The sequence below is a fragment of the Ciconia boyciana genome, chromosome 6, assembly GCF_034638445.1.
Source record: "Ciconia boyciana chromosome 6, ASM3463844v1, whole genome shotgun sequence".
Lineage (NCBI taxonomy): Eukaryota > Metazoa > Chordata > Aves > Ciconiiformes > Ciconiidae > Ciconia > Ciconia boyciana.
Window position 1 is genome coordinate 58,576,626 of NC_132939.1, and position 21,418 is coordinate 58,598,043.

Below are 21,418 nucleotides of genomic sequence, written 5' to 3' on the forward strand. Positions count from 1 at the left end.
GCTAAACACATCCCCTTTCTTCAGGAAATGCATTTAGATAGCTTAGCCTGGAAAAGGTGGGTATTTATTTATTTATATCAGCACTGAGGGATTGAATGGACTCACAAAATGAGACTTCCCTGCTTATCCCAGAGCGATACACCAAAGAAAAGTTTCAGTCTGTTCATCTTCAGGTTGCTCAGATGGTAACCTTGCTATTGTAATAAACAAGCTGTGCAGCCTGTGGGAAAAACATTGCTATTTTTGTTGCAGCTGTGCCTTTCTTTTCACAGAAGGTAAGGAGGGTAGGTCCTTGTTCTTGTTTGTACATATCGCCTCAGCAGGATTTATAACAAATGTAAAGCAAATGTTAGAAGCTCAGCTGTGAAAAGTTTGTCTGAATATGTCTACATGTTTGTACTGAGAATCTTAAGTCAATAGGTAAAAGTATTTTCAGTGGTGAGTTGATTTTAGGTAATGGGCAAGTGTGTTCACTGTAAGAGTGAACTCAGATGTAATGCACATTCATTCAGCAGAAAGCCACTTCCTCCGAGGAGCCTGGATCTGGGTGTAGTTACCATGATGATCAGGAAGGGACTGGGATTAAAGAAGTCTCTCTGCTTTATCGTATGGTTAGGAGTGGCTGTTGAAATCAGGACTAAGACCTGCATTCGAACCATGCTGTGGCTGTGAATTGAGGGGTCCAGCCTGCTCGTTCCTGGCAGCGAAACGACGTGATGGTTCAGGTCTCTCCCTGCTTCTGTTGCCATGGAGATTTTCTTTCCAGTTAAATGATCAAAATTCTCCATTCGGGGGCAGGCCAGCGGCTCGCGGTGCCCCTTGCGAGGCATGCAGAGCTCCTGCTGGGGCTCCCAGTAATACCATAACATCTGCTGCCTGGACCTGGGAGGGGAGGTCTGTGCCGAGGACAGCTGCTTTGTGGGCATAAATAATGACATCCCCACGGGTGAAACTCCCCGGGGTACTGAGAGTCAGCCCAGACTCAGGGTAGCCGTTTCAAATGTGCATTGCGAGCCTGCGGGAAGTTTCAGGTCATGTACGTTTAACAGAGCTGCTGAGCAGAGATTTCCTCCCTGTAAGGAGGATCTGTGGTAAAGAGTGTTTGCTAAGGTGGTGACCCAAATGGGCTGAAAATCTGTGGGACTTGTACTAATCTACGGCTTGGTCATTACTCACCAGTTCTCACAGTGCCATTGTGTAAATGTGCAGGTGACTTAAAGGATTTACTGAAGTTTACGGATCTCTGCATTGTCCATGCTCCTGTTAGATGCAACATTTGCTACTAAGCCTCTGTATAGATATTTATTTGTGCAGCTCTAGGTATACTTGGCATTTTCACAGCTATTTAGCCAGAGTCAACACAACAGAGAGAAATCTTAAGGTACCCTGTACCCAGCTTTCATGGCAAAGGAGAAGGCAGAGATGGTATTGGTAAGTCAGTGGAAGCAAGGAGGTTTAAACTGGCTTTGCCTGCAAACAGCTACTCAGCACTAACATAGTTACGTTTTGCTGGTAAGGCTGCATGCTGTGGTGCAGGGATCAAGGATTTAGAAAAATAAGATAGGGCCTGCTGGCTGAGACCAGAAGTGCCCCAGTATCTTGTCTGTCATGGTCTGCAGTTTTTCTCTAGTAACAGGTTAAACATGCTTTGCACCTAGGCAGCTTGTGGCTCAACTAGAGCTGATGTAAAACCAATGTAAACTTTTAGCACCTGCAACCTCCTAAAAGTTTCCCTGGGTTCAAAAGCATCTGCATAAATTCCTGAAAGAAAAGGGGAAAAAATTTATTGGTTCAGGACTGTTCTAGCTCAGAGCCTCTCTGTACCCCAATCTGTTCTGTAGTATAGACCTATGTGGAGAGCTCAAGGAAGACATTGAAGGTTCCCTTTCCATATCTTTAAGATCATGAATTACCAGCAGTAATTGTTACTTGGATATCTGGCTTATGATGGTGGCAATGCATCACTGGGTTTGCTCCTCAGCTTCTGTTGACACAGTGTCTGTTTTTCTCTTGATATGGATGACTGGAAGATTGCTTACCATTAATATAATTGTTCTTGGCTGGCAACACTTCCATGCCATAGATGGTAAAGGGGTTTTGCACGAGCTTATTACAATCTACTTCTCTCCTTGTAACTTCTCTTGTCTTTGCCCATCAAATTTTCCTCTGTTGTATGCTTAGGTGAAAGTAGCCCACAAACCCTAGTTCTCTAATACATTCATTTTGCACTGAAAAAATTGACCACTTCCCAGTAAAATCAAATCCGATCTAAACAAAAAATCCACAGTAAGTAGGAAGCTGAGCTTCAAAAAGTGTTTCTATTGAGAACATTATGCAAAGGTAGTCAAAATAAGTACAAACACGTGCACACATACACAAGCACATACACATGCACATATATGCATAAAACCCAAATTGGAAATCCACTGTGCCAAAAGAAGTGTCAGCAAATGTGGGCGGCAAGGAGAGAAATGGACCCAGAAATATATGGAAGAAAGTGTTGAAGGGATAAAAGAAGAACAGGGTAATCAAATCAATCTTTGGGCCACACTGTACAATAAGGGAGGAGTAGGGAAAATCATTCCAATTTGAAAATGATCAGATGAGCAAATGGTAACTTAACCCTGTTTGCAGAAAAAATACATCCAGATAGCCTGAATCTTGTGAAGTATGAAACATTTTAATGTGGTAAATCTGGCTTCTTTGTAAATACAGTAAAGAATAGGTCAGCTTCACTACCCCGTGAAACTGTTTTAAGAATAAACTCCTGTGGATGAATAACGTATTATAATTTTTGATAGCTTTTTGCGATGTTCGTATTATTAGGTGATACCCATGTGCCTTCAGGTGCATATATGTGCATGCATTAAATGCATGTTTAGATTCTCGATTCAAGATCATCATGACACCTGCTTATTTTGGTCTTGTTTTAAGATGCCTCCCCAGTTAGGGAAGCATTTATGTTCTAAGACCACACAGGATTTTTCCTAATTTGAGGTCTTACAGCCTCTTTCTGTTTAAAATTTGCATAATTTTGCAAATAATTGCAGGGCCTGATGAAAAGTATTCTGACCAAACTGAACATTAGATATCTGTGCTCTAACCCAGCAGACGACACACTCCCCTCTAAGACTGCAGATCACCACTAAAGAGGAAGTCTGCAAATGCCTCTGTTTCTCTCCTTCCACTCAGTCTCAAGCCCTCTTAAGGCACGAAATATATCTAAAGTAAAACACAGGCTTGGGCTGACTTTCTCTAAAGAAGAGAATTTCACCCAGAGTGCAGTTTAGCTTTGAAGGGTGACTGTTAAAATAGTCACTTCTTGTTCAAAAAACCTTTTCCCTCTCTGTTATCACAGGTTACACTGACTTCCTTATGAAAACAAGAGAGTTTTTCCCCCATTTATTCCAAAGCTAATAGGCTACGGGATTCCTGTTCAGAACACCCCTTCAGTCTGTGAAACGTCTTGCTTTTGGTGAAACAATTATGTGTGGGGGCTAATCTCAGTGCTAAATATATGCTTGTATGGGTTTATTTCTCGTGTCTTAAAATTACTCTCTGGTAAAAGCTAGCATGGGGACCTTGCCAAGTTGTTACCCAGGCTACGGTTTAAAGCAGGAAACCCAGCATGACCTTTGGAGAGCAGTTTTGATTCCAAGATTGGTATTTGAATATTTTTAAAATTTTAACTTAAAAAAGCCATGCCGATCATGTCAGAGGGGGGATCACTGTGAGGTATATGAACTCCCCAATCTCTTTTCAGTCACTTTTCAAAGCTGAACCTATGCTTTACAGTTAATATTTTCAAACCCACTCAGCACTGCCCTGATCTTGCTCCCACTGGGCCCAAAGAAAAAGGCCACCTCTAAATGTTTGTAGAGAGGTTGCAAACTTGACCATTGAGGCACATAAATGAGCTCCCTGCTTGGGTAAGAGAGGAGAGGCCTAGCAGCAACACAGGTAATTCTGGATAAATTAAGATCATAAAGGCTTTCAGAAAGGTGTAGAAAGGGATGGTTAGCCTCTCAGAAAAATTCTGCACTTAACAATGATGGAAGTTTAATAACAGAAATGTTCTCTAGTACACAAGTGGGATCTTGTTACACAGTGCTTATTTATTAGCGGGGTTGAATTTCTCTCCCTGTGCAGTGAATAAAGCAAGAGACACATTATTGAAACTAATTCTACTTCCTTGTTTTTCTCATACTGATTTTCCTCTGTGACATGTTGCTGACACGCTTTTGGATAACAGTTTTGTTTCAGACATTATCCTTCTCCAGGTTGAGAAATCTAGTTTTTCAACTTGCGGTATGCCTTGCTATTCTCAATAGAAACATTTTTAAAGCTCACCTCGTAAAATATTTTGGGCTTCCAATATGATATGTCTTCAGGGGAGTAATCACCTGCCTGAAACATAATTTTTAATATAAGTTTTCTTCATAATAGGGTACAATGTTCCATTAGAATACTGGAAAGTCAGTTCTACTAATCTGATGTTTGGTATGAGTGCTAGACTTTGCCATGAGCAAAAAACAGACTTTCTGGCCTAAGTTTTGAAGGGCGTTTAACTCATCAGTACCCAATGAAGTTGATAAGAGGCTTCCTACTGACTAGAAAGCCCCTTTGTTTTAACAGGAGTGGGATGGTCAGCCCCTCTGCTAAATATGATGCAGGATTTATGGCAGCTATGCTGAAATAATGTTTCAGGAGAAAAGAGTATCAGCGTTCCCTGTCCTTAAAGCTGAAATATATTGGAACAAAACTATGTGAAGAGCAAAGTTACTTTCAATAGCTCTGCTCTAAGTGAAGTGATAGAAAAAATATTGTTGGCAAGAAAACAATATGGAGTATCTTCAGACTGCTCTTGATAGATGTGTATAGATTTCAAGAACATCATGACACCTGCTTATTTTGGTCTTGTTTTAAGATGCCTCCCCAGTTAGGGAAGCATTTATATTATAAGACCACACAGGATTTTTCCTAATTTGAGGTCTTACAGCCTCTTTCTGTTTAAAATTTGCATAAAATGGTTTGGTTGACTCAGTTTGTTGGTGGTTTCTGGCTTTGTTTTGGTTTGGTTTTTGCCTTCTGCAAAGAATGAAAAATATTTCTTTGGGTATAGCCCTGGAATGATTTGTTCTGAATTTCATTTTGACTCATCCAATGAACTAAATCAAACAGTTCAATTATCTACATCAGTTTAGGAAAGTCCTTACAAGAAATGCAAATACATTCCTGCATAAATGGATAATTGTAGGTTCAGAAGTTTTGCAAACAAATGAAATAATGGATATTAAGAATCATTGATAAACTTAAAGCTAGATTACAGACCATTTTAATCAGTGCCAGGAATGTCAGGAGTGCATGCTTATTATAATTTGTCATTAATATTAACTTGGCCCCTGATTTGCAATAGCACTGTACCACAGCTTCAACAATTTTAAATAATAAGTTTTCAGTATCATTCCATTCTACTTGGGACTAAAAAGTGAATGATTTGCTATAGCATAATGTGAAATGTCATAATATTATTTGAATTGAACATAGTCTCAACTTGGAGTGATGGAGGGCCAAATTCTGTTCTCTTCTGTCAGTGCAATGAAGACTAACAACAGAAAATATGCAGCCAAACGTATATTAAAAAAAAATATATCTGTATACATACAGTATAAGTATATATATGTAGTATGTTTATAACCTTTGTATGTGTAACACAACATGGCACTAACCCACATGTATGTTTACACATAAATGATGTCATATATGTACCTATGTACATATACTTCTATTTGCATGTTTACTTTCAATACAGGCACATCTTACATATCACATGTAAATAACTTCATGTTGTATGTAATATATATTCAGATAAGTGAAATATATATATTCAATGTGAAAACACAATGTGTAATCAATAAATAATAAATGATTTATGTTTGAGACCATAGGTTTATATTTTTACTTACATATGTCTTTAACACAGACACTTGTAAATTCCTAATAACTCTGTTTATTTCAAAAAGTTAGTTACTAACCTTCTCAGTTTTTCAGTTACTTTTTCAAGTTCCTCCTGAGCACGTCTCAATTCTATTTCAAGATACTGACGTGTAGAATCAAATTCCGTTTCAAGCATTTCCAGCTTATGGGTAGTGTACGATAGACGCTTTCGTAATTCCCCCTTCTGTTCTTGCAAAGTACTAGAAAAACAAAGACCACAGCTGTAGAATTTAGCTGCTCCCGAAAAGCTTTTCATGATCCACTCTTTGACCAACTCCCTACAGTATAGGCTGGCATTTAGCCAGAGAAGTGTGCATAATAACTTGCTTACTACACTTTGAAAATCTTCTGATTTAGACAGTTGACTATCTTCCCATCTGTCCTTTCTAGTGCATTTGTTGCTAATATCTCATTAGCCATAATGGAATATTTGTGAAAGAATCCTCATTAAAATACAAAATACAGTCTAGAGTTTGGTTTCACACAGGACATTTCATTTAGAGTTATCTTAAAATACTGTGACTGAAGTAGCACAGATCAATAGAGCAGCAACTCTAAATAAACTGCAAAAATATTTCCTTGCCAATAATCCAAGTTATATTATATTTTGTGGAGAAATAAAATTTTGTCTTATTTGATTCAATTTCCACCCCAATCCCTGGCCATAGAGCTGCTAGAGATGTTAGCATTCAGCATTTCATCTGGAGAATGGTAATCAATTAATATTATAGTAATTTTGAAGTTATGGCTCTTTCCCCATTTTCCCACTTATATGGGAGCAAAGACTTCCCAGACTCAGGTGTGACCCCTAATTTTTCACAGTTCTTTCACTAATAAAGAACTTATGCCCTGCTTGTAAGCTAGCTTCAGTTACACTCTTTGACAAAACAAAGCACCAGGCACAGAATTTGGAGAGAGGAGGTTTTTCACTTTGTTGTTTTCTCTTTATTTTAGAGATGACATAAGACAGCATAAAGCCAGGAGATCCAAGCAAAATTTTTATCATGAAGGTCAAAGTGCCATCTGCACCCAAATAGTCCCTGTGGTTTTGCAGCGATGAACCTGGGGATCCTTCCCTTGCTTTACTGGAGCTCGACTGTGAAACTTCAGGTGAGCCAGCCTGCACTTGCCTCAATTCTTATCTGCACAATGGAGATCTTTTATCCTTGCCTATTTAGTTCATAAGCTCCTCAGTCTTCTAGCATGTTTGCCAGTTGCACAGCAGGATGGGGCTCCAGTCAGAGCTGATATCTCTGGAGGTGACTGTAACTTGGTTCAGATACTGCAGCCTCAGTATTGAGCTGATCTCTTGGCTTCAGGTGGGACCTCTGAGGCACTACAGAACTGGAGTCTGCCATCACCTAGAGACAAAAGTGCTACCACATGATGCATTGTGAATTGCCTTGCTTGTTTTTAATCATATGATAAAAATAATTCTTCATAAAAGAATGGCAAATCTTGATTCCCTTTGATGTCAAGTGAGTACTGCCATCAGCTTCAGTAGAATAATGGTTTGAGTCTTTAATTAGACAAGAGAGTTGGGAACAACATGCCATTCTTGAAGAAACACTTATCTGAGCTGTCTTCAGTGTGACTGTCTTCTCCTCTACAAGCTGCAATAGGAGTTTCAGTAAGTTAATACAAAAGCTTTACAATTGCTGCTTACTTGATCCATGCAGCTTAGAGCTAGGAAACAGTCTAATGTTTTGCCAACACAGTGCTCTATTTCAATTACACATATTGCGTGGTTACAGTTATACTTAGATTACCACTTGTAGTTATATTCTCTTAAAATAATATATTCTAATTCAGACATTTAATGCAGCTCCAGTTAATGCAATCATTAAGTTTTTATATTTCACTTGGTGAATAAACCCCCCAAATTATCTAGGGAAATGAGAATCTGAACCCATGCTGCTCATTTCTCCATGTCCTCATTCATGATGTTACCACATCATACTGCCCTTCAGTTGCTCTGCTTCTGGCCTGTTGGTCTTGCTACTCATCTGCTCATCTTGGGAAAGAAGAGTGGTCAGTGTTCCTTCCTGTAGCCTGGCAACTCGGATTTTCTGCTCTGAAGTGGGAGTTACAGTGTCAAAACTGTTTAGTGAAAAGAGATTTGATCTCAAGCCTTCTGCTGCTCTAAAAGTCTAACCGCTAGGATTTCTACAAAAAGTAGACAGTAGGTTCTCCCGCCATGTTTTTGGATAAAAATGCCTGGGCTGCTGCTCTATGCTGGGCAAGTGCAGTTAATGCATGTTAAGCCAGATCAGGGGAGGTTATAACATCCTGCTGCACTGTGGAGTTTTGGCCACAGGCAGAGTTTGACCTCTGGGAGGAAGAGGGGCTGCAAGGGTATAAATTTGATGGGAACAACAGGGATGTTTAAGTCAGTAATAGCTGGAGGCTGCTTAACAAAAGAGGAAAAGGAGGAAAGTTGATGGCCTCCAATAACTTTGTTTTCTGCTTCCTCATGTAGGTACCCTCTTGCTTTGGGTCTCAGTTGTATGAAGATTAGGTAGGAGCAAGGCACCTGACTCCTCAAATGAAGTTGCTTCTGCACATACCTGTGTGCCTAGACCTGTCTATATGGGGAAATTTGGGGTTCAAAATGTGAGTTCTGGGTAAATCTTGATCCTCAGGTGGAAGGCAGTGCTGGTCTGAGATGCCAAAACATGCTTTGGGATTCAGGTCTGGATGGCTTGGCAGGTTTTGGCAGCCTGAAGCTTGTGACAGGGCCCCAGTTCAGCAAAATTTTGAAGGATAAACTTAACTTCAAGCTCAGCCTTTTTTTCCCTTGAAGTTAACTTTGAAATGTTTGTATTCTTGAATTCTTTGCTTTCAGAATGGGATTATCCATTTCATTAAAATCAAGCCTATTCTAATGAGCTTTACTGAATCAGTCTGCATATGTGCACTCTTCCACATAATGCTTTGGGTAGTAAAGCATAGCTGTAACTTTGTAAAAAATAAGAAACCCCCCCCCAGTGGTTAAGGCATAAGTTAGGCAACTTCAAAGATCAAAGTTATTCTCATTCAGCAAACCATAAATCTGAAAAAGCTCTACTCATTTTCCACCCAAGCTGCAAAGTTGGGGTGACATCCTGAAACCCTCCCAAACCTAGCAGAACTCCTGCTCAGTGTGTTCTTTGATTAATCTGATACACACAAAACCAGCTGTCTGTTTTTAAGAGGACTTAGTATTTTTAGAAAGGAACAATAACACTTGGTTTATGATGGGATTATTTAAGATGTAGTAGTAGGTACATAACAGTGAATCATTATTAAAATACAAGTTATTAGAGAGAAAGGTAAAAATTTTAGAAACAAAGAAAACATTGACAAGAATATGCTGAATGGCAGGAAACTTATAGCCACTTTTATGGAAAAGAAAGAAAGAAAGAAAAGAAAGAAAAGAAAGAAAGAAAAGAAAGAAAGAAAGAAAGAAAGAAAGAAAGAAAGAAAGAAAGAAAGAAAGAAAGAAAGAAAGAAAGAAAGAAAGAAAGAAAGAAAGAAAGAAAGAAAGAAAGAAAGAAAGAAAGAAAGAAAGAAAGAAAGAAAGAAAGAAAGAAAGAAAGAAAGAAAGAAAGAAAGAAAGAAAGAAAGAAAGAAAGAAAGAAAGAAAGAAAGAAAGAGCCAATTGGGAAAGCACTTAACCATTTGTTTTAATATCCTTCTTGAGCCAAGCAAGTTCTGAAAAGATAGCTAACTTTAAGCAATGACACAATGAAATTTATGCTTATGATTAGCACAAATAGGGAAATTTTCCTGAATCTGGGACTGAAACCATTGAATGGGTACTAATAGCTGTAACACTGCGAGCAGATGTCCCAGGATTCCAGGATGATTTTGATTTCTGCATGAATTGAGCCTTATCTAGATACATTACTGGTTTAAGGTAAAGCCTGTTGTTTTCTCTAGCTTTCAGTTATATATGAACACCTAAGAAGCAAAGGCAAGGCAAGTGAGAGAAACAGTAGAAAGAAGAATGTGTGAAATTTAGTATCTCTAATAACAAGATCAGAGGCTCAATTTTTGTTTTATACAAATCTAAGGTATTTTATGAGCTGGGGTTTTTTTGCATTTCTCATGAAACAGATGTTCTTTCTCTGAAAACCTTCCCCTTACTGTTAGCTTCCAGTGATATCACATAATGCCATGCCTGAATTCTCTTTCCTTATGCTGGCTGTGTTGCGTTTTTTGTTCTATAAGTCTGGGCTTTTCATAAGGAGTGCTTAATTTTGTTGTGTACCCCTGCAAATTTAGTAGTGGTAATTTAGACAGGGTTGAAAAGAAGGAAAAAATAAACAGTCAGAAGTCATGAAGCCAACCATTTCGGATTTTTCCTTTTCTCCGAATCAACAAAGTCCACAAACTAGCTGCATTTTGTTTCTGGTTGTCACATATGAATTAATTAGAAAAGTTCATGGCACAATATTTTTAATGCTCTAAATCAATATATTTTAATTCAGAGTTTATCTTCTATGGCTAGTCATCCTTCATGGTTCTGTATTATGTATATAATAAAAAATATATATGTATTCAGTAAACATACTTATTTTTATATATATATATATGTATACATATTAGTTGTTTGGCTTAAAGACTAAGAAAATAATTCAATGGAAAAAGTATGGCCAGGAGAAAGGAGCGGACTTATTTGCAAATTAAAAATAGTCTTCAAAAATCTGGTAGTGCTACGTCTTAGAAAACACCAATCCTATATTCCATGGACTTCCTGAAACTCTGACAGCTGGGAGGAGTGAGGAATTACACGATGGGATTAAAAATCCTGTGGAGTAGGACCTTTTGCATGAGTGGTTCTCTATTTCTTCTAATGATCTCCAACCTGCTCCTGTGACAACCAGTGGTTTGTAAGTCATTACCCATTTTGCTTCATTAAAGCATTTCTCTAAAAACAAGGACAGTAAGCACAATATTAAATATTTAGACTGGTGAAAGAAAACCTCTCAAGGGAAGCTACTTAAAGATTATTAAAAACAGGTTTTCAAACTTTCCAAAGTATTATATTCGCCAATTAGCTCTGTTTATACTCATTGAAAATATAAAATAGATATGGAAACAGATATTGGCACAGAAATTTGTGCTCACAAACATTGTAATGCTGCCAGTAATTGCCAGGTTTGAATTCTGGAGTTGCTCCTTGCCAGGGAATTTGAAGCCCTCTTCCCTCGGGCAGTGCTCCTACAGAGAGACACCAAGCCTCACTGCTGAATCCTGTTGCTGGAGTTGATCCTCAGCAACAATTCAGAGGCCGTTCAGGGGAGATATTACCAGGTAGGAGTTATCACTACTCAAGCTCTACATTTAGTGAAAAGAGGTCTATTTTACAGGAGAAAGATGAGAAGGCTGTGCAGGCAAGTTCAAGCACCACCAAATACTCCTGGCACTTTCCTGGTGTTAAAATTTTGCCATCCCAGGTTGCACAAGAATTGAAGCAAAGAGATGTTTGCATTCCTGGTGTCACCTCTCCCTCTCCAACAGACTTCTGTCCACAAAGGGTGGTGAGTGGTCAAAATGGGTATTTTTTTTTCTACATGATGGCATTAGTGCCACTCTGCACAGCTTCAGCCCCAGGGAAGGGTGCACAGGTCGATGAGTAGAATGGAGATGAACAACGTGTGCCTATCTCAGCTGGCAGCTGTCGGTCAGGATTCATCTATAGTGCTGGCTGGAGAAGCTCCAGGTGAACATATTTCCACCGGAGCATTTCAGGCAAAGCTAAGATGCCATGTGGCAACAGCTCTATTCTGAGGAAGGTATGCTCCAAAACAAGCAGGTTTTCATTGTACCTGTCTGATCTTCTGCCAGCTCATCTGCCTGGCAGATGGCCTGATGACAGAGGAGTGCTGGTGTGCAAAGTTGGAGCTGTTCAGCTGCCTGGAGGCCGGAGGATTTCTAGAGCTTTTTACCCTCGGACAGCCCACAAAGAGGGTGCTCCCTGAGCTGTTACTCCCTGAGAGTCAATGTCTATGGGGCTGCCCCATCGGTGGAGCGTCCTGGCAACCCCACGTCTCCACCTGGCTTGTCAAACTGCTTTGGAAGCACTTTCGCATCTGCCTGCCACCCCAGGGCTTTGCTTTGTAGATGGTTCTGCAATGCTTTTTAAAATTGGAGCAAACCCATTTTTTGAACTATTGAAATTCTCCCTGAAAGGACTGATTACATTCCTTCACACAGCTCTAGGAGTGAGTAAAACAAAATATGATTAATGGTGTTAGGAGGGAAATTAGCAGTGAAAGGAATGCAAAACAAGGGCAAGATAGATGCCATGTCAAAAACACTGAAAAAACATATTGAAGGTTCTCATTTCTATGTAGTGACACAGAAGTTTTAATGCAGCTGTGAAATCCTAAGTCAAATCAATTGTATTTTGTGGGTAAACATCCTGCCTGGGAGAAGGAACGTGTAAGTAGGAACTAACCTGGTCTGGAGTTTGGGGCTCTGAGTCTTGTACCTGGCTTTGACAAATATGCCTGGTGTTATATGGGTCGAGTGAGTTGAGGCAAGACTGACCTGACCAGAAGCAGATGTCAATACTGCTGGTCAGCTGTGGCTCCTGCTCTTAGTCGGTCATGACAGCAGGCACTGTCAGGATGAGATTAATCTGACCTATTTTAGAAGCCTACTTTTAGATGAGGTGACGCAAATCTGGAAGTACCCGTTTCTGTTAATTACAAAGGGAATCTAGTCAAGTAGCTCAGACGTAGACAACCGCATCTCATCAGATAACTCCCCCTCTTCCTGACTCAGTACTATGTGTACGAGATGAGGTAATAGTATTCCCTTTCTTGTTTGCTTAGATTGCATGGAGGCCCACAAAAAAAGAACCACTAAATGCTTTTAAAGTGTTTATCAGATCTGTTTCATGTCTGCAATGTGTCACATTCTAAAAAATGGCTTCATAGGATCAGGAATTTGGGAGCACTGACGGAAATTTAAAAAACATATTCTAGAACAGAATTTCAAAAAGCATCTTTTCTTCTTCCACCCTGTGGGTTTTCATCCAGGGAAAAGTCAAAAACAGTCAGGCCTGCACAGGTGCTTGCTGTGAAGGAGTCTAAAGAGCAGGAGAGGGTCTCTGGGAAGGGCCAAGGGACCATCTGTGAGCTCAGCCATGCCGTGCCGACTTCGACCACTGATGACAGAGAGCCAGGAGCAGTGACGTGGTGGGCAGCCAGAGAGCCTGGCGCCAGGTTTGTGCACTTGCTTTTCTGGAAGCGCTTTCCCAACAGCGTGAGGCTGCTGTGGACCTCTGCAAAGAGATGGCCTGTTTGGCTCAAGGAGAGAAAACAGCCACATCCCTGGTTTTGTTTCTGGCCTTTGAATGGAGTCTATCATCACAGAGAGGAGGGCAGTCAGCCAGGCAGAGGCAAGGCCCTGGGGAACCTCTTCCTGACACGTAGCTCACACCCCAGGGAGCAGCAAGCTGGGGTCAGAGAGCTGTGGGGATGTTCGCAGCTAGCAGAGATGCCAACAGGTCCTCAGTGCCACTGCGTTGCTACTCAGTGGAGCTGGACTGCATTGCCAACTTAATCTTGGGGCTACCAGGGAATTTTGGCTTCAGCAGCTCCTGCTGATCCATGGCTGGTGGTCTGGGTTACCCAGGACCTTTTATTCCAGCAGAGCTCTGCTGCTGGTCACGGGGCACAGCTCTGGCCTGGGTCATGCTAGATCTGCATGCTGCCCAGGGTGGACATGCTGCAAGAAAGGCACCCAAACCTTGGCCTAAGAGGAATAGCTTTGAGATAGTTGTTGTGTCATTGAATCTGACCCACCAACACTGTTTTTTAGATTCGTAGTTGTTGGGAAATGAAGTCCAAGCATTTTACAAGTGTTTTCTAGATTAATGAAAGATCTTTAATGAATCAGTAATTGGATTTCTATGTTAATCAAGTTTTGATTATGTGTTACATGCTCAGGGTCACCGTTTCAAAAGGGTAATGCCAAAACTATCTTCCTTGTCTGCAGTGTGTGTGGCTAACCTTGCGCTTGCTCCATCTGATTAGGAGGGGGATGGGATAAATTACAAAGTCTAGATCCAGATTTTGAGAATCCAGGTACAGACTCAAAATTAGTTTTATTGGGGAAATAGATTACGTTGCTGCAGCTCAGACCCAGAGCCCAGTCCACAAATCCCAATGCTCTTGTGCTCTTTATTCAGCAGCTTCGTTTGTACCCAAACAAATGCCTCAGCAAATGTGTATCCAAGTTCTACAATAGGCATTTTCCTATATATTCAGGCTCACACACACTTTGTTCAGCTCACCTATTTTTTTGCAAATTTTCACTGAGATCTGTCAAGGGTTTTTTTTCACTACATCACATCCACCAAATTTCTCCATTACTTTCAAAGAAGTTTGTTAAATATTTGAAACTTCGGAGTATGAACGGTTTGCCTGTGAAATTGCATGCAGATCTTTCCTTCCTATAGATATATATATATATATATATATATATATATACATATATACACACATATATAGATAGATAGCTTTTGAAGGGGTTTTTTTTTTGCAAGTATTAAACCATTTGAATTTTCTTTCCAGTACTCATTTTCAAAATAAACAACCTGAAACTGGGTTTGCATTGTGAGAGGGAAGGCCTATACATATGTTTCAGAACAAATGTGTGGGTGATCCAAATCTGGAGCTCAGATAGTTTCCAGATGACTGATGGACACATAAAACAAGTAACAGAGTCCTTTTCTTAGGTTCCAGGCATTCTGACAGAATTTAAACCAGAGAAGAGGGATGCTTTATCAGAAACATTAAAGGGAATCATTTGGAAGGGAGGTGGGGAAAAAAAGGAGATGTTTAGCAGTTGAAGTCCTAAGTGCTGTGGGACAGATCCTTAGCATTAGAGCCTATTTACAGCACCTGGAGAGCTGATACAGCTACCTTAAAACAGAAGTATCACTGGATTTTGGAAGGTAGCTTTTCTTCACCTAGGATGTGAGTGTCTGACTGTTGCACAGTTTGCACAATTAAAAATTCAGACCAGGCAAGAGATATTATATGGTACATGTGTCTAAACTGTGCTGGGCTTATTCATAAGAAGTAGAAAAGAGAGATCTCTCTTAAAAATAGAACTGAATTATGCTTTGGTTGTATTGACCTGACAGTCTTTCATTGCAGAAGGGGGTGACTTCTATAACAAGTATCCAAAGCCCACAGACACATCTATCCAACAAGAGCATTCAATATTAACCATAATATGAGGCAATTAAGATATGAAAGTTCAGTTACATGTTGACAATGCAAAAGACCCTTAGAGGACCTGCTGTCAGCACTGATTTGTCTTAAGTGAATGCCATCATTGTCGGTGGAACATGGTAAGATTTTTGAAATATGCTCATAATAAAGACATACAAATTGTCCTTTATTTAAAGGTACTATCCATAACCTAAGGCTCTGAATGGATTGAATAGAAATACCATTAACAAAATCACAGCTTTCAGAAATAGACACTAAAGGTGTTTTGATTATTTTAAATGAAGTTTCTTCAGCAGGCAATTGTGGTTCCCCCAGTGTGCCCAAAACTGTAAAGGGCAAATGAAAATGAACAGTGAGAATCCAGACCTGCATCTAGGGAGCACGTTATTGTGCAGAGCACTAAGAAATCAAGGGTGCAGAGCAGCTCATGGAGAGGGAAGAACATGGACTTACAAACCGGGACATGCGCCGTCCACCACGAGCAGCTGGTCTGGCTACCCCAGCGCTGTGCTTGGTACAGGGCTGCACGGAGACTGAGCCAGCTCTCTAAGGACTGATTTAATACTTCTGCTAACTTGATTGGGATCTGGAATCTTCAAAATACATTTGTGTTTCCTATGAACGAGATGACCACTTTTGCTTATGAGACGCTTTTGAGGTTAAATACCTGAGTATAGTCAGGCTGGCTGTATGTGAGAAATGAACGCAGTGCACAGCAAAAAAGCAGGAGCCTTGTGCCCAAATTCAAAGGGCAGAGTGAATGCAGAGTGAAACAGTGGAAGCAGCAGATGCTACGATCTCTGCCTTCTTACAAGCTGCCTCCTAGTGCCTCTGTTAGGCTCTCCCTAAAGTCTGTGGGGACTGACTGATTTCAGCTCCAGCAGGTAGACTCTTAGAGTCAGTGCTTAAATGCAAACCATTAGGGTGAGCAAGTGATCCTACAGAATTTTGAATAAAGACTGTCCCTGTTCAATTTGATTCTCTGTGTTGCTAGAAAATGAAGGGATGAACAGGTGGAAAATAAGGTTGCAAGAGAAGAAAAAAAGCATGCAATTCAAGGAGGAATACATGTTTTCTGACTCATTCTCTAGAGGTACGAAGAGTATATTTATTTTCTTGTGATAATGGAGGACTCTGTTCATGTTCATGCCCTACTCAAAATTGTCTGCATTGTCCAAATGTTGCCTAGTGCTCTGGACCACATCTGAAATGAGTCAGCTGGTGAAGCTGGGAAAGAAGTTATGGTGAAGTTAGGGTGAAGAAGCTGGTGAAGAGTTAAATTCTGGCACAGCAAACTTCAGCCATCATTTGTCCAAGGGAGCAGAGACATAAATACCCTGACCATTCCTAGGGATGAAGGGATCTTCACTCTGCTTGCTGCCCAGACTCTGCTCTTGACATGACTCTGGAAGAAGGTTCAACTCTGCAAGAGCCGCTATTTTCTGGCTTTCCAGAGGCCAACGTGTTTGCATAAAAAATTTGGCTAGAAGAAATGGTGAGTTACAGTGTAAAGTTGCAGGGTAGGAAGGGATAAGAAAAGCAGCAGAAAAGGCTGACTGCAACAAATACTTCTTGCTGCAACAAAGGCTATTGGGGGGGCTGCCTCACACAGAAAGTGATTTGAAGTTGTTGAACAGACGTTGCCTGCTTTTTAATGTCTGGCAGAGTCCTAGCAGTCTGAACTGCATCTCACTAGGGAATCTGGACTACTAAGCAGTGATGAGAAAGAAGAAAAAAAAAAAAGAAGTGAGGTATTGAGAAATTGAGGTAGCAAAATTAGAGGTAGACTTCAATTTATGATTTGGAAGCCAAAGAGAGCTCTCCAGGCAATTGAGCAAGCTGCCTTCAGTTGCAGCATCTGTCCTTACAGCTTAGAGTGGCCAGCTTCTAGATTGCTTTGGTTTGTAGTCATGGATAAGCACTCCCTCTGGAAACTACTGAAAGCAGCCTGCCACATCAGCTCACAAGCTTATAAAGTTATATTTTAATTGTGTTATTAAACCTTTCTCACTTTTACTTTTGCCTGTTTACCTTCCTGATTCATCTGGATCAAGCTGTGCTAGAACAGGAATGTGGTTCCTCCTGAATTGTGCTGTTTATTTGTAATAGGACATGTAATGAGAATGAGTGAAACCCACTGCCCAGAAGCAAGCTGAAATTTATCTTACTCTTTCTGTTAAAGGACTGAGGTTGGAGATGTGGTAGGGGAGTACTATAGAAATGTGCTTTAGTAGTAGGGAAAGAATTTTGTTCCTATTTAATTTGGTATAAAGCATCCAGACATACGTTGATGGACAGACGTATCTATTCTCTATTCTCTATATAGACATCTCTATTCTCACCTTAGCTATTTCCTTCCTTTCCCAATCCTTTTCTGTTTCCTCTGATTTGAAGTTCATCTTTGTCTGGCTCAAAGGACTCATTTTGGTGGGCTGGCTTAGCACTTCCCATCAGAAAGGTTATGCTAAGCAGTTGAAAAAATTAAATATACTCTTTTGGCTCCAGGACCAGTCAGACAGAATTACTACTAGGACTAGAACTGCAGATGCCACTGTTTTTTTTCCTTTATAAGCAGTGTATATTACTTTCTTTGAGTAAATTACTGAATTTTTTTTTTAATTATATCTGATCACAGTTGTGTTCTGATCCTCTTTTGTAACAGAAGTCCTACAAGACAGAAGCTCCTGTTGTATCTCTAACTTGAACCCATAGGTTTTTAAAAAAATGCCAATGCTTGCCAGATATTATTACTAAAGAGTATAGGAGATAATGCTGCTGTTGCCCAGACTGAGACACAGCACTGACCCCTCAGACACTTTCAGTAGCCATTGGTGCAGTCAGTTCTACTGCAGTCTCTGTTCTTTATCATTTAGTTCCCCCATCACACACAGCTGTATGACATTACTAAAGTGACATGCCACAGGGGTGAGCTCTAGGGACTTTTTGGAAGGTTTTCTGGCAGTAGAATAGATCACTGGTTTGTTAACCCAAGCAAAAAAATTAAATAAAATAAATTAATAAATTGATTTAATAAATTGATTAAATAATACTCCTTAGCCTGGACACACCCAAATTCTCAGTGGTGCACATGTAATTCAGATTCTGAGGGAAACTATTACTACACACAGACTCATGTATAAGGTATTGAACAGGAACAATGAGAGGTACCTGCTGTTATCTGAATGAACTTATTTTGCCTGAATATTTCAAGATATTTTTAGTTTTCCTACAATAACAAATGATCCTCAGTTCTTTGATCAACTCGATATTACAGCAAAAGAAGAGAAGGAAAAAAAGAGAAAGGCATTGCCATCTGTCATCTTTGGCTAATTATTTCGAGCCCTACCTTGTTTTATACACTGCAGCACACTATTTTAGGACTTGTTAACTGAGAAGTCTTCTACTCTGCAAGAGTATAAATGGGTTCACCTCTAGCAAGTTCCCCACCACTCAGCATGGTGTGCCGTCATTTCATACAACCTTCCTCCCAACCTAATGTCATGATTTATTAGTTCAGTCGAGTCTGTTATATCCTGCTCCCTCAGCCGAACTGGCTTTTCAGTGTAAGACTCTGTTTTGTCACCTTTTTTGTGGGTGTATAGGGAAAGAGAGGGAACAGGACTGCATTCCTCCAAACTCCTGTTAGCAGACCAGCACCTTGGCATTAGCTCTTCTGTAGTTTTGGGAGTAAGCCAGTAAATGAAGGAGCTCTCTGCAAGCCTGGAGGGACCAAATCAGACAGCAGGTATTAATCTGAAAAGGTGCTTGCACTATTTATGTGAAAAGCAATACACAACGCGCTTCCTCAGAGGAGACCCAGGAGCCCTCTGCTTCCACTTACCCTGCAGACGTAGCACCCCAAAGAACCATGCAGAGTGAGGAAGCAGCTTCATTACTACAGACTTCCCCCAAATTCCTCTTACGCCCTGAGATGTGGATTACCTAAACAAAGGCCACATTTTTTTTTTTGCCTTATAACTGAACTACTTTAGCATTCTGGGTGAATTGAGACTTGGTTTTTTTTAACTCTCTTGCTGAAATTTTTGTTGCTTTCTCATTAGTTTTTTAAAAATTAAGGTGCATTAGGCTGGATAAAATAGAATCTATCCTCATTTTGTAAGTGCTAACAGTTGTCATACTCACTATCTTTCATTTTCACAACAAATTTTTTTTTTAGTTCCTTCAGCAAGCTGATGTGTTTCAATATAATTGGAAAGCAAGTTTCCAGATAAATTTTTAAAGTCTAGATATGTTGAAACAGTGTGATTAAGATTTGAGTTAATCAACAGGAAAGAAACAAGCAAGCTTTCAGGAAATACTAAAATTTCTCTCTGTGAGCTTTTTAAAAAGCAGGGAGGGAAATGAAAATTATCTTTCAATGGCTGTTTACTTTTTAAAATATGAAATGGCTAAATAGCCTGAGCTAAAATCCTAGATTTGTGCATTTTAAGCTTTGGTATACTTGGAGATAAACTGTGGTATTGTCCTCCGTAAGAGTAAGCTTATTTTCTTTTGAAAGTAAGAACTACAAGTGGACAGTGATGGTAGGAAAAGAGATTTTTTTTTGAGAGATCCCTGTAGAAAAGCTACTAAATGTCATCCCAAGACTCTGAACTTCCCCACAGGCATCCATTTAAAAACACCACATAAGATCAAACTCAGTGATTACACTGTGGCTGTGTGAATTTGTTCCGATTTTAAAAGACTTCCAAATATTCAATCAAATTGGAATCAGTGTCAAAAATTTTGAAAAACAGTTTTATATGCCCTGATTATATTTCGCTTCACTGATTGTGTCCTGGTTTTAACACGGACAAGCAGCAGAGCAAAGCTATTTTTGCATCAAACTCATCTAAACCCGGGTAAGAGTAGAGTGCATGTGCAGAGCCCCAGGGGACTGAAAAACAGGAATTCAAACCACTTTTCCAAGACTGTTGTTTTTTTCACTCCACAGAGTGTAGACCATGCCAAAAAATACCAAAAGAATCTCACTTATGTCTTTCCTACACTAGCACCACTCTTAAGATGAAAATTCACACACATTATTCAAAGAAAATCAATAGACTGCAAGAAGGCAATCTAAAGCTTAGCCCTTCTTTATTTTTTTATCTAATTAATTTCTTACTTTGAAATATATTTCAGTAGTTCATATGTCACTGAAAACTATAGGATCAGTGAATTACATTTCTTCTACATACTTGCCACTTGAAATAAAGTCAAGCAACAAAGAACAAAGAGTATATTCAGGAGAAAAGTAGAAGAGAATCTAAGCAAAATATGGAAAAATGAGTCATTACTTAAACTTATACTATGTGCTGCATAGGAATATGAACTAGAATCAGTCATAACTCCTCCATCCTTTCAACATCTCCATACCTATAACATTGAAAAAAACCTTACTTCAGGAGACTGAAGATTAATGTAAACCTGATAAAGGAGAGAGGATATATACATACCAGCAATTAAGAAAGGTGGGTGAACTGCCCAGATAACTGTGGCATCAACAATGAAATGCAATGCATCGGTATTATAAGAACTACTCCATCAGAAAAAAATATTAACTGGTAGTATTTATCTATACAAAAACAGTAGTAACTGGCAGCTGTGGATTTTGCAGCTTCTTAAACAACTTTCAGTTTTTATACACGATAATAACAATTATTACAGGAGTGGCTGAAGCAAGCATCTAGAGTACTATAATAAACAGATCTGCTGTTATTCCCCTGGTTCAGAAACCATAGCGCAACTGAACGATGAGAGACTCAGACTGACGTGAAGAAATGAAACATTTTTACAGACATCAGAAAATTAGAAAGAAAGCATAACTTCACAAAACATCACTTATTAGTTACCTGTCCCAGAGAGTAGGTGAAGATTTTGCGAGCCTGCCCTGGAGAATTCTAGGTTGCCATAGGCAGGTTGGCACCCAGGAATTTCGTACCCTGCAGCATGAATAGAGGATAAACCATGGCTAGGTATGGCTCATAAGACATACGAGTGATAACCTAGCTAGATTTGCTGCATATTAGTATGCTATGGCATAATTTGGTACTAATTATTATTCAGGATATCTTACTTTAAAGCAGTATTAAAACTACAAAACAAGGTGATGTTACAGCACACACATTTAGTGATTTTCTTGTATGACTATTGTAGGTCAGAATAAGCATTTATAATTGACCTTA

General features: G+C 39.6%; 1 protein-coding gene across 5 annotated transcripts in view; it reads right to left on the minus strand.

The window, feature by feature from the left end:
- Positions 1–21,418, minus strand: part of BEGAIN (brain enriched guanylate kinase associated) — a 119,438-nt gene that overhangs the window by 54,940 nt on the left and 43,080 nt on the right. For 3 of the 5 annotated variants that reach the window (XM_072864515.1, XM_072864514.1, XM_072864517.1), the window contains 2 exons: positions 6,036–6,197; positions 4,351–4,407 (listed from right to left, as the gene is read on the minus strand). In XM_072864515.1, coding sequence (XP_072720616.1) covers positions 4,351–4,407; positions 6,036–6,197 — 219 coding nt within the window. Of the gene's footprint in view, positions 1–4,350; positions 4,408–6,035; positions 6,198–21,085; positions 21,176–21,418 lie in introns of all 5 variants that reach the window. The other 2 variants (XM_072864512.1, XM_072864513.1) reach the window with 2 other exon arrangements.